The 13,894-nt window shown below is 41.4% G+C and overlaps 1 protein-coding gene across 12 annotated transcripts in view; it reads right to left on the reverse strand.

The window, feature by feature from the left end:
• Positions 1–13,894, reverse strand: part of FBXW11 (F-box and WD repeat domain containing 11) — a 130,552-nt gene that overhangs the window by 25,174 nt on the left and 91,484 nt on the right. For all 12 annotated transcript variants that reach the window (XM_015101233.4, XM_015101232.4, XM_015101231.4 and 9 more), the window contains 3 exons: positions 13,592–13,817; positions 3,402–3,588; positions 2,437–2,527 (listed from right to left, as the gene is read on the reverse strand). In XM_015101233.4, coding sequence (XP_014956719.1) covers positions 2,437–2,527; positions 3,402–3,588; positions 13,592–13,817 — 504 coding nt within the window. The remainder of the gene's footprint in view (positions 1–2,436; positions 2,528–3,401; positions 3,589–13,591; positions 13,818–13,894) is intronic.

Raw genomic sequence — 13,894 nt, forward strand, 5'->3', positions numbered from 1 at the left:
AGGGCAAGGTCATCTGCTTGTCAGAGCCAAATATGGGATGTACAGATGACAGGAGCCAGCACGTGAGCTAGAACTGTCACGGCAGAGCAAGAAGGAGAGAAAGCAAAAGGTGCTGTGAACTGGCAACCTTGCAGAGAATGTGGGGAAAAAACCACAGACTCTAAGGCTGTGTGTGGATGGTATCTTGTGAGAATTACAAGCAATCAATAATCTATAAAAATCACACAACACAGTTCATGAGTATACTGCAAGGGCTCAGAAGAGGGTACCTGTAATTACTATAGTTTGCTTGTGAGGGCTTTATACCAGCCATATGGTAACAGCCAAGCCTGTGAGTCTCCCATTTGTTTGATCCATGGATCACTGAAACAACTCTTTGCTTTTCATGTCCACCCAGGAGAAGATAAAACACACTTACAAAGAAGAGGTAAAGAACCCTATTTTGATGAAGTACCAGTGATCTCTAGTGTAAAAAAAGCTGTATTAAGTGCAGAAGAAGGTAAGGTTGATCACAGACTCAACTACCCACTGCCTGTGTGATCATGGGCAAGCTATTTAATCTGGGTAAGCCTCAGATTCCTCAACTTTAAATCAGGACAGGGCTTACCCTTCCAAGCACTGTCCAGAGTGTAAAATGAGAAAATGAATTATAAAACACTTAAAGTATCTATGACAAGTAATCACTCCCTACGTAGTCCATTATTTTTATTATTATTACTATGAGTGAATGTACCCAAGTATAAAACACCAACCCTCACACTAAGAGATCTAGCCCACAGAAGTCTGGAGGAGACTCTTGCGGCCTACCAGTGGGTTTTCCTCAACCACACTCTAGGAACCACACTGTAGACCACCATGATGCAGAGGTTTTGTGTCAAATGGGATTCTGCCCTATAGCTCTGTTTTCCCTCACAGCTGCCTCCTCCACTAACTTTAAAATGTTATTTTAGCCTGAGGAAATGGTTATGTTAGGTGGTGTCACATACTGTCATGCCACAGAAAACGGAATTCATACTGTAGGTTATGACAGTACTCATGAGAATTAAAATAATCTATGTCACCAAATCTTCAATCTGATCAAAGTCCTTGCAGAGTTCCTATTTATTAATGATTGATCTTAGACATCATCCTTCTTATAATGAAGGACTTGCTAAAAATTTTTCAAGGAAATCTGAAGATATGTTATAAAGAATAGTTGGGAGGAAAAAAGTAGAAAGTAATATAGTTTCTAAGATATATGCATAAGCAGTCTTAGTAAAACTACATAGGGGTGAAAGACAATCCTTCTTATCTGAAACACACACACCAATTTAAGGTCCAAGCTAACACTATGTCTCAGTTACTAATACTGTTGGAGCAATTTATTCTAAGCTTTGAACTGCCAATAAATCAATTAATTCCTAAATTTTAGGATTTGTCTGGCAAAAGCTTCAACTCACTTAAAGCTTTTACTTCCCTAAAAGGTTACTTTACAGCTCATTTTAGGGAACAGAATACTCAAGACAACAGCTTGCATTTGAAATAATGATATTCCAGTCACATTCAGATTTACCATTAACCAAACAGTTCCTTTAGTTCACATCACATCTGCCTTAAAAAAGAAGTGGGCGGCTACAAAAAGCACATGTTTCTCTATTAATGAATTTTGGCACAATAACTTTTATGCCTATCACCTGGGGATGAGGATTACTTCACATTTGGGAAGCCGAGTATAACTTTATGGGTGATACAGCATTGCCTAGCAAAGGTTGAACTTTTTTTTTCGCCAAGGAGGAAATAGTGAAGTAACCAAGACCTGCCAAGAACACATGTGAAAGAGTTAATGAGAAATGCCTGTGCATGTCTTTCCTGGTTCAAGGAAAAGGGCTAAATAATAAAACCGAACTAATTAGAACACATGAACAATATCAAACATCTCCAATGTCTCTCATCAAGTTCACAGAGTTTTACTGGTCTGGGGAAGCTGCACTCAAATCCAAAACGGTCCACGAGTGTAATTTGCTCTATAAAAACCACTTAACTATTGCTTAGAATCATACTGGAATCCTTTTAATGCAAAAGTATGGGAAATTTACGGAGGAAACTGCGACTGTGCCTTCTCTAGTTCTCTAGAGGTGGCTCAAAAAGGTGAAACTACGTTTACCTGAAAAACTGGGCCTTGGATTTTGGAAATTTCATCAAATTAAAAAGGTAATTTTGGATTAAGGTTTCAATTAACTGGCAGCCTTGCAAAAGCATTTCACATTTTAGAAAAGTTAGACTTTTTTTTAATACAAAAAGGCACTATCCAATCTGAAGAATTACACATAGTAATGTGCAGATTACACATTTAAACATATTTGCTCTAAGACTTCACCTTAAAAAAGAAAGACCCGTTCTATGATTTTTAGATCAACTGAACACTAAGCCCATAAAAAAGATAAATCATAAAATTACCTCTATATCCTGGATAATCTTTGGGTATAATGACCTATAAAATGAATTGGGAGGGCCATCTGTTGGTCTGTTTTTAAACAGGTACTGATCCCTGGCAAATAAAAACAAACAGATGTTACATTTTTGCACATAAAAGGGTGAAATTTATTTAAACATGGTGCTTTCAAAGTTGAATCTTTCAAGTCTTTTGATTTGCATTGAGCTTTAACAGTTCAAAAGCAGGATTTCTGACAATTAAATGTACATGTTTGACATAAGTTCAACTTACAGTTCTTTACATGATCCTAACTTTTTATTTTCTGAATACCCAACACAATCATCTGGCCCTTCATTCTACAGTTCAATAAAAGGGGCTAATGTAACTTTGTGAAAAATCTGACTTAGTGCATATCAAATCTCTTCCTATAAAGGAAACACAGCCCTAGCCACCACTCACACCACCTCCTGTGTGTCCTAGCTTGGCACTCTTTCTCTGTGCTAACTGGGCCAGACTACTGACATGCACAGACCTATAAAGCTGTATTTCAGAGACGATGGGCTGTCTCTGAAAAATCCTGCCTGTTGTATCCCTCCCGTCTTCAACCAGGATCAACATCTAACAGCAAAATGACATTATCTGACTTTCTCATGACTTCCTTTTCCATATCTATCTCTTGGCAATGGGATCAACGCCTAAGGAAAATGTGAAAGGAAAAGCATAAACATATAGCTTTGAAAAGTCAAACTGCTCAAACTGTATAATACATCCAACAGTTAATAAATATACAGGAAGTATGCATTTCAGAAGAGGTTATTCTAACAGCTTTAACTTTCCTCCTCTCAACTCTTGACCACACATCTTTCTCCACTTGTTTAAAATAGGCCAACACATTAAGCCAGTATTTATAACTACGTTTTTTAGTACTCAAACTGACCCTAGGTCAAAGAAACTGTCTTTCAAGGGAACAAGCAACCTGAATACTCACCACCCTCTTCTTTCTGAAAGTCCCTTCCACAGAGGGTCAGTGCGCACCATCCGTTCAATCAGCTTCTTCCAAAGCATTCCTTCTGAGATCACTCGCTGCCACTCTTTACACACCAGCTCTGCTGCACACAGAGATCTGGCATCCAGGTAGGAGAGAATGTTCTCTGCTATGTGGTCTAAGCCTTGCTCTGCAAAATACAGAAGCAGCGGAGGGATAGAAGGGGGACGGAAACACAAAATACAAAAGCAGTGGAGGGATAGGAAGGGGGACGGAAACGTGCCAGCCACCACTTCCTTAAAGATAAGAGGGTAAAGGAATCCTGAACCAGGAAACGTGCTTGAGTAATATCGAAAGTTCTGCAGATACACATGTACAGGAGTACCTAAACATACATACTTCTTTTGGGTTCTGATTTTTTAAGAAAAAACAACTGATGGCATCAGTTCCTGGGTGTAAAAGTCAACCCTGGGCAGTTCTGTATTTGCCAGATGTTCTAACGAAATATTTATTTTTATTTTCTTTTACAGAACGTTATGGGGCAATGACACCCCAAATTTTACAGATGAGGCAGAGACAGATAAAAGGATTTATGGTTTCACAACTAGAGGATAGTGAAGTCAAGAGTGGAACTTTGATCTCTTCCTCCAAAGTTTGCATTCTTTCCCCTTCGATTTACTGCTTCTGATAACAAATCATCCCATTAATCCATGACCTATGTGAATCCCCTGGGGCTAAGGAGACAAAAAGGTGGAACACTAACTGATATGAAAAAGCTTATGAAAAAAACACAACAATCCAAGAATTAAGTCAAGAGTACTTAGTTGTACTTTTGTTAATCATTTTTCTCCATCTCCTTCTTATGCAGGTAAATCAAAACCATGAACCACATCCGAAAAATTCTAGACCCTTAGGAGGTTTAATCCTACACAGTGCAAGTATCCTTTCAAAGACAACCAAGATTCAGCCTTTGCCTGACATTCAAAGGTAAGACGATCCCTCTGGTCAATAGTGTTGCCACCTACACAGTCCCATCCTGTGGTTCTGGACACGCCCTTTTGCAGCTACAAGAGATAAAGCTTTCCCCAGGTCTCCTCTGTGTTGCAGTGGGAACACTAAACATACAGTCGGAAAATTCCAATGTCAAGTCTAGGTTCACCACCAAGAAGCTCCATGACAGGAAACAAATGCCTAAGCAATACTGGAGCATCCCCGCCCCTTGTTTTCTTTACCGTGTACCATGCCATGGCCAGTACTATCCTTTCTCATATTACCTGTATGAATCAACGAAGCTTTATGATAGGGTTTTAAAGATAACAAAGCATCATTCAAGGTCAGTATTTTCTTTTTTCACAATAAACAGAAGCAGTATAGTCACACTAACTTGACAGGGTCTAGGTAAATCATTAAACTTTCAGAACCTCAATTTCCTCATCTGTATAAAATGAGGAGAATAATTTGCCTTATTTTGAAAATATAACGAGATGATATATAAAAAATGCTTTACAAACTAAGGTATTTTTCCCACTCTTGAGTATTTACACTGTTGATTTATGGTTTACAAGCCCTTCACATACTGGTTCCACTCTACACTAGATCTAATACTCAAGTTATGATCTGATAACGAAGACTACACTGGGGTCACTTTATTTTCTTGTGCAGGTCATTATATTAAGAGATAAGACAATCGAAGATTATACTGCCTCCATCTAACAGCCAAATCACAGTAGACTCCTAAGATGTTAGTAAGCTGAACTGAAACCTTAGGCATCTCCCCATAAAATGTCTATTAAAAACAATTCCCCCTAATTCTGCATTGGTATGGCTAAGTTAAAAGGGGAGGGCAGATTCACACAGAAGTCTACAGTTATCCTCACTATAGTTCACTTTCAAAGCTTTATCTGACCCTTGAAATCAGCCTCTACAATTCTGATTCTGTCACCCAGAAGTGTGGACATTCCACACCAGATCTGCATGACGGGCAAATGTAGTAAGTCTTATTCCAAGCTGTTGGCAAACATGCTAAATGGGTCAGAACCAAGGACAGCACCCATGATTCTCTATTTCCCTTCAGGCTATTATACATCCATTCACTAAATACAAAGTATCAACCCCGAGCTACCAGTTCTATAATTATTTGGATTGTATACTATTTTCCAGCCCACATCTCTCTATTTTTTTTCACAGATATTCTATTATTTATTTAAATTTGTATTTTTACTTTATTTTACTTTACAATACTGTACTGGTTTTGCCATACATTGACATGAATCCACCACGGGCGTACATGCGTTCCCAAACATGAACCCCCCTCCCACCTCCCTCCCCACAACATCTCTCTGGGTCATCCCCGTGCACCAGCCCCAAGCATGCTGTATCCTGCATCAGACATAGACTGGCGATTCGTTTCTTACATGATAGTATACATGTTTCAGTGCCATTCTCCCAAATCATCCCACCCTCTCCCTCTCCCTCTGAGTCCAAAAGTTCGCTCTACACATCTGTGTCTTTTTTGCTGTCTCGCATAGAGGGTCATCATTGCCATCTTCCTAAATTCCATATATATGTGTTAGTATACTGTATTGGTGTTTTTCTTTCTGGCTTACTTCACTCTGTATAATCGGCTCCAGTTTCATCCATCTCATCAGAACTGATTCAAATGTATTCTTTTTAATGGCTGAGTAGTCCTCTGCCCACATCTCTCTATTCAGCCCTCAAAGATACTTGGAGAAACTGCCCCGTGAAGACACTGCCATCTTTACATTATCAGGTGAGCTCGGTATGGTTACTCTTTGTGCTCCCTTGCTGGTGCTTACTACATCAAGTTGGCATTGCAATTATTTGTTTACAAGTTGGCACTACCTGCTTTGTGTCCCTTTTAAACACACAACCCATGTTCACTTTGGAAAAACTTTGCCTATAAGAAAATATCTTTAAATCCCCGAACCTCACTGCTCAAGAGATATAGAACCTTCGACGTTCTATACACTATCTCTTCTAGGCTTACATACTGCTATAGTCTTTTCAACAGCTAATTAACTTTTGATAACCCATTTGAGAATTCGGCCGGAATGAAACGTCAAATTCAACAGCCAGTATCTCCCACATGCACCGTCTCCCAGCTCTCTAGTTCGGAAACACCAGGAAGTTGGCTCCTCAAGCATCTCTGGGTACTGTCACGCAGGAGACGACCAAACACAGCTGTACGCCGTGCACGTGCGCAAGCGCAGCCAGCGGCTCTGCCTCCTGGCTTGCAGCTATTTCTCAATGCTTCACAATTCTGAAAAACACCACCTCGGGCTCTGTCACTATCCTGGCACAACATCTCTACGTCTACTTGTTACAGGAGCTATGTGTTTCCTAAATATCTTCTTCCTTTCTTGGACAATTTTTCTACCCTTCTAGTTTTAAAGCCATGATTCTTAGTGGCAAAAGGAAAAAGGATAAGTTAAGTGAGGAGCGAAAATACGCTGTTTCTTCCTATCACCACTTCACCATCTATTCCAAGTACACTGTCCCTTCATTCTTCTCACTCTTGCTCCAAACAGTGGACTATTTCATTCTGTTTTTAACTCTCCCAAATCATGTAACCATTTTAGACAATTTCACATTATTCAGGGCTTGGACTTTTTGATACCATTCTCAAAGATTCTGGCTACCATTCTGTTATCTCCAGGCCCCTTTCTTCCATCTAAGTGTATTTAAAGTGCGGGAAATTCACGGAGAATCACAAGGGCTTCTACTTGTGCCTATCCACTGACAAGACTGACAAACTATTCATCTGAACTTCAGATTTCAGAATCTCTCTACCCTCTTTGATCATATTTACTTTTACAGTCTCCACCCATGGCCTAATAAACTTAGCTCTTCTCAGTTTCCCTAATTCTGGGGTACTTCTCTGACCATCTTCTAGTTTCTACACTTAACATTAGCACACAGTCACTGTCTAAGGTTTATGTTACTTCCAATTATTAACCAAACTCTGCTAATTGGTTATAAACACACCCCCAACCAACACGCCTCTCAAACCCTCTGCTGAGAGAGAAAACAGACAGGTGAGAATACATTATATGCTGTCTTTTCAGGCCTCAACGGCTGCCACATCCCCGTGGTCTGAATACCAGCTGGGAAAGCTGCATCCAAACCTTCCACCTGGCTGGGCGGTCTATGAGCTGGTTCTAGGAAGCCTGTGTCGTTATACTTGAATCATTTGGGGTTAGTGATTTGAGAAACAGTAGTAGCAAAAATAATTTCTGAATATTCTCCTCATCAACTGAGTCAGAATATGTAGATGGTGGGCCCAGGAATCTATCTTCTTAAGAATTCAGTTCAGTCGCTCAGTCGTGTCCAACTCATTGCGACCCCATGGACTGCAGCACGCCAGGCCACCCTGTCCATCACCAACTCCCAGAGCTCGCTCAAACTCACGTCCATCGAGTCGGGGATGCCATCCAGCCATCTTAGCCTGTGTCGTTCCCTTCTCCTCCTGCCTTCAATCTTTCCCAGCATCAGGGTTTTTTTTCCAATGAGTCAGTTCTTAAGAATTATCATCAGGTAATTCCTACATGCTGGGAACTTATGTTTTATAGCAACAATATCCCTTTTAGTCCTCACTGATGTTCCCCTACCTACAGGCGGTCAGCAAGATTCTGCATAAGGAAACTCATTATTAGACACACACCTCCTACTCTTTCAAATGCCACTGGTCCAATCTAGCAACAGCTCAGTGGAATCTGGGGGGTTTACTTCCTTTTGTTAATCCTTTAAATTCACCCCCTCTTTCCAGGGTGCAGGATGTGTCAGTCTCTTGGAAAATATACTGGCTATAGAGCCATACGACCTCGTGGAAGCAAACCAGTTTTCCTTTTTGGATCTCAGTCTTTCATAAAATAAGAGTAATATTAAATGCTCGAGATGGATTATCTCCTATAATCAGCATGATAACCCTCTGAGATAGGCCATCAATAGCCTCATTTCATAGAGAAGGATCTTCCTAACCCTGCTGGGAAGGTTAATAAGAAGAGGTTATTCAGGAGTCAGATACAGAGCAGACATTTGGTAAATACCAGTCTCTCTTCTTCCCTCTTGCAGAAATTGCCTTAGCTGGTATCACTGGCTAAGGAAGCTCAGCAGTATTCCCTTCCCTTGTTATTTTCTGCAGAGAAAACATGACATGCCTTCCCTGGCAAGTCGCTAAGTCTTCCCTAATAGCTTGGAGTAAATCTCATATTCCTTAAATACTGAAAGAACAGGAATCATACAACCTCTATTTGGGCACCTGGGAGTAGCCACTCCCAGGAGCCATGAAGACTTTATAACTTTCTGGTTTCAAGACTATTCAGAACAAAGAGGTTACTGAATAAGGTGGCCCATTTGCCTAAGCTAAAAAGTGCTCTGAGGTGTTACAACTAAAGCATTTTCTTAAAGTATCAATGTCTGGCTCTCATTTACTCTACAGTGCTGAGACTCCCCCATCTCCCACAGCACCCCCCTTCCCAAGGCAGTAAGAGGACACATTATGGCCTCGGAAAACGAGTCCAGAATACTGCACACATAGTGCTGAAGAAGTGCTGCTGGTGCTAATTATACGCACCAGAGGAAGGTCTGGAAATTTTTCAATAATAAATTAAAACAATTAAAAGGCAAAGTTTCAAAGCTCGGTATGTAAATAACACTGCACCAAAATGAAACTCAAATGTGTAATGTCAGTTCAATGCCCTTGACTATAGCCAGTTTCAAGACAGCTGCTTAGATCATACAATTACAGAAACTTTATTATTTTAGAAACGCATTTCAAAGAGCAGCTGCAAAGAAATTTTCTTCCCCACCCACCCCTGCTGTCCCTTCCCCTCCCTAGTCACAAATCTAGTTGTAAAACCTGAAGTCAGAGGCTTTCTTTCCTGACAGCAACAGCGTGTCACTGGATTTCTTTAACTTGGAATATACTGACCCAAAGATTCAGACTAAAATGAAGTGAAATAATGCTCAGGTCACAAAGTCCAACATTTTGTTATGCCAACAGAGTGGCACATACACCTACCTAAATGATGTCAGGATGAATCAATTCGGAAATCAGTGGGTGAATAATTAAAACTTCCTGGCAATAAATCGCATTGCCCCTGGAGAAGCAGGTGTTTCCTGCCTCTCTGGACTTTTTTTTTCCCCTCCTTAAACTGTCATCCTCAGACTACTTACCAGATGCCAGGCATATTATGTACATTATGTTTAATCCTCACTACATCCTATAGCGTATTAGTATTATCCCCACACTGATAAGGAAACCGAGGCTCCAAAAAGCGGGCTTGCGTATTAGGTGCAGGTGCTCGGATTCAAGTCGGGGGGGGGGGGGGGCTGCCGGATTCAGCAATCGGCCTCTGCACTCTGACATACTGGACCTCTGGTCCTGCATCCAACCTAAAGCCTCCCTTCTGGTTCTTCCACAGCTCCCGAGACCGCTGATCTAACCTCTGTCCCATTTACAGTCTGTAATGGTTTACCGTCCTTACTTGGGGGACAAAGGAATAAACCACGGCCACGAAGCTAAGTGTTTTTAAAACTCTCAGTTGCTCAGACACCTCACCAATGCTTATCATCCTTCTTGAAGCGCAATGTGTCTCTACTTCAAAAGGTATAAATTTTCCCTTTAACAACAGTTCTTACAAACCACAAACTTAGCCTGCAGAAACTGACACTGCAGACTAAACACGCACCATGGTTTTTAAAAAGCATATCACAATTATCACTTTTTCCACTGAACCAAAAGGAGCCAGAGACCACAGACATTTTCCACTTTCCCTGTACTGACAGGTACGGTATTCACAGCAAGTATTAAAAAGTGAAAACTACAGGCCGTTTTTATAGAATTAATGGTTTTTACAATCAAAAGAAGTCTTAAGTTGACTGTCAATTTCAACAAAGTAAAAATTCAAACTCAGGATCATCTACAGTAAAAGCTAAGCATCAAACTAGAATAATGATTAGGAAGTTACTCCACACGTTATTAAACCCAAGTATGAACAAACACATGGACCTGTTTCTTCCCTAAAGCTCTTTCTTGAGGCACGGTCTGTGCTAAGGAACTAATGCCAGACGGAATCCAAGTCTACTAGACAGCAACTAGCACAATCACCTCGGCCAGCCTGTCCCCAGCTATTACATTCATGTGTATGATATATACTGACACATGTATATATGCTCAGATCAAATCCTGCTAAAACAAATAGCATTTTAACAAAAACATTTCCATGTCCCAGCCAATGGTCCATTCATTTCATATAATATTCAGTACCACAAAATTCCACTTTAACAGAGATATGGACAGTGCCTTAAAATTCGCTGTAATGAAAACTGAATTGCATGCAATTATACTAACCATATTTATATACATAACACATGTTCATCTGTTCTGTCTCTTCTCCAACTCTGTACACTCCCCAAGAGAAGGGGCTGCCTCTGAACTACGCTCTGCAAATCAAGAGAACTTCAACAGTGCCACCTCGTGGATGTTCTGTAACACAAGTTGGGTGCTCTGGTATTCTAAAATGTTTGAGGAGCAAATTATAGAGGAAAACCAAAACAATCGAAAGCAAACAGAACAGATCTGCTTGAAAAAATGGAAGCCCAGCTTCCTTTACCTAAAAGCGCTTAAGAAGAACAAGTACAGGTGTCGACCTGGGCTAATGGGGAGTTGCTGTATAACCCAGGGAACTCAGCTCGGGGCTGTGACAACCTAGAGGGGTGGGATGAGGGGCTGGAGGGTGGTTCAAAAGGGAGGGGACACATGTACAGTTATGGCTGATTTACATTTTTGTATGGCAGAAACCAACACGGTACTGTAAGGAAATCAACCTCCAGTTTAAAATAAATAAATAAATAAATATATATATATATATATATATATATATATATATATGAAGTGAAGTCGCTCAGTCGTGTCCGACTCTTCTGCGATCCCATGGACTGTAGCCTGCCAGGCTCCTCTGTCCATGGGATATTCCAGGCAAGAAAACTGGAGTGGGGTGCCATTTCCTTCTCCAGGGGATCTTCCCAACCCAGGGATAGAACCCGGGTCTCCCGCATTGTAGGCAGATGCTTTACCATCTGAGCCACCAGGGAAGTCATATATACATAAGACAAAAGTGACCCTGTCTTTCCTTGGTTTGAAGTGCAGCCTGGCTCAGGAGAACAGCATGGGCGACGGGGGCTCTGAGTTCAGAGGAGCTGCAGCGCGCGCACCCGCCTTACTGACGTTCGCCTCTAATGCTCTCATACAGTTACAAGCATGTCTCTTTCCTTCTCTTCCATGCCCTCTCTCTTTAATTAAAAGTACAAGTTACCGAAACGGATTGTAAGCCATGTAGTCTATAAAGAGTAATCTTCACTGCAACTGATTTCAGCTTTCGCACTGACTTTTGAACCAACCCCCATCATCACCACACAATCACGATAACCAAGATGTAGGATCTTAGGCATCTCATCCAATTTCTCTGATCCTTGGCTTTATAACCTATCTAATGAAAAAACAGCACTAAGTGACACCCAAAGTCCCTTTCAGCAATTAAATACTATGATTCTAGAAAAAAAGAGGGTTCCCAGAAATACTAATTCAAGAAATGAGGAAAAAAATGCTATTATTTTCAGCACAAAAAGAACAGTAGGCTCAAATTTTCCTAAGCTAACTCTCAAATATCCTTAAATACTACCACTGTGGAAAGTGAACTCACAAGTTCTAAAAGAGAGGTTAGAAACGACAGGCTGGCATGCCCCTTTGCAGCCCCAGGTCTCAGGCCTGGAACATGAGCCCAGGGCCTGTTCACTGCGGGAAACACTTAGACTATGGAGCTGAGATGCACTGTGCGCGTGTGCCTGCTAAGTCTCCTCAGTCGGGTCCAACTCTCTGCAACTCCGTGGACTGTAGCCCGCCAGGCTCCTGTCCGTGGGATCCTCCGTGCGCTGCCATCTCCTCCTCCAGGGGCTCTTCCTGGCCTGGGGATGGTGCCCACATCTCTTGTGTCTCCGGCATGGTGGGCAGGTTCTTCACCACTAGCGCCGGCAACATGCTGTGCATCAGCCAGGCTAAGCGAGAAGCTACCCTCTGAGGAGCCACCCAGAAGCTCTCGCAAAGGGGAGGGCTGGGAGCAATGCTACCGGTTTACCCTTGGCTCTTTCTAGGCCAGTCCTGGCACGGCAGCTGCTACTCTCAGGCTGCCCTGACCACGGGAGAGGAAAGCTTTCTGGGCAGCATTCTCAAATTCTCTTCCAGAGTGAAACCTCTCTATTCTACCTGGACAAATTTAAAACAAGACAATTTTAAAACGAGGGGAAAGAATTAACAAGTGATCAAAAAATCAAAGGGGGATGAACAGGCAGAGCACAGAGGGTTTTCAGATCCGTGAAACAATTATGTAGGACACTATAACGACAGATACGTGTCATTACCTATTTGTCAAAAGCCACAGAATGGACAACATCAAGGGTGAACCTTAAAGGATGTATTCTGGGTGATCATGACATGTCAAGGTAGGTTCCCGTACTGTAACAAATGTACCGCTCTAATATGGGGAGGCTGTGCTGGTGGTTGCTGGGGGCGCGGAGGGGGCTGGTGGAAACTACGTTCTGCTGTGAACCTCAAAGTGCTGTGAGAGTAATCTGTGCAAAGTAAACAGCGGGGGGCGAGGAGGAGAGACCAAGGGGGTAAGGCGGCGCAAGAAGATGCAGAAGGAAGTTTCAAGAAAGTTACTGAGACATGCTATCAATTTCCCCAATGCTCTGCTGCCATTCCCTAAATGTCACTTCAGATATAAGTGAACATCTCAGATGTGAGGACACTTTCCAAACACTGCAGGAAAAACTGTCTATTAAAAAATAAATACTGTATTACAAAGGCAAAATGCAGACTGTATAGAGACCACATCAAAAAAAAATATAATAGCAGTAATCAATGTAGCAACAGTATTAACCAGTGGTCAACACTATTAATCACAGAAACTGCCTACAGTTCCTAGATAGACGCTGAATTATAATTTCTCTTCTAGTACCACGTATCAAAATACAGTGTGCATCCCAAAGAAAGGCTGTCTCACACTATATCCACTCACTCATTCACTTTGCAAACACCTACTCGGCTCCACCTAGGCTCTTGGGATGGGCATTCTCCCACTTTTCAGCTTTTTTTTACAGACAAACATGGTTACCTGGTAAAGCGGTAATAAAGTCCCGCTGCAACATGGGCTTCAGGTAAGAGTTAATATGTCCATGCTGGTAATGACACATTCGTGAAATAAGGTGTTCCACAAATTCCACTTGATCTGATTCAGACCACTGGTCAAAATATTTAATACACAAGTCTTTTTCTTTTTGATAGTTTCCTTCTGATGGCCTCTTTCTGGAGACGATCACTGATGATGTTCCATTACTTATCTATTTCAGAAAAACAAAAGAGTAATTAGTTTGACAAGGAAAACGAATCTAAATAGTCTTCTCATCAGAAACATATT

Source organism: Ovis aries, chromosome 16 (genome assembly GCF_016772045.2).
Source record: "Ovis aries strain OAR_USU_Benz2616 breed Rambouillet chromosome 16, ARS-UI_Ramb_v3.0, whole genome shotgun sequence".
In the NCBI taxonomy this organism is placed as follows: Eukaryota; Metazoa; Chordata; class Mammalia; order Artiodactyla; family Bovidae; genus Ovis; species Ovis aries.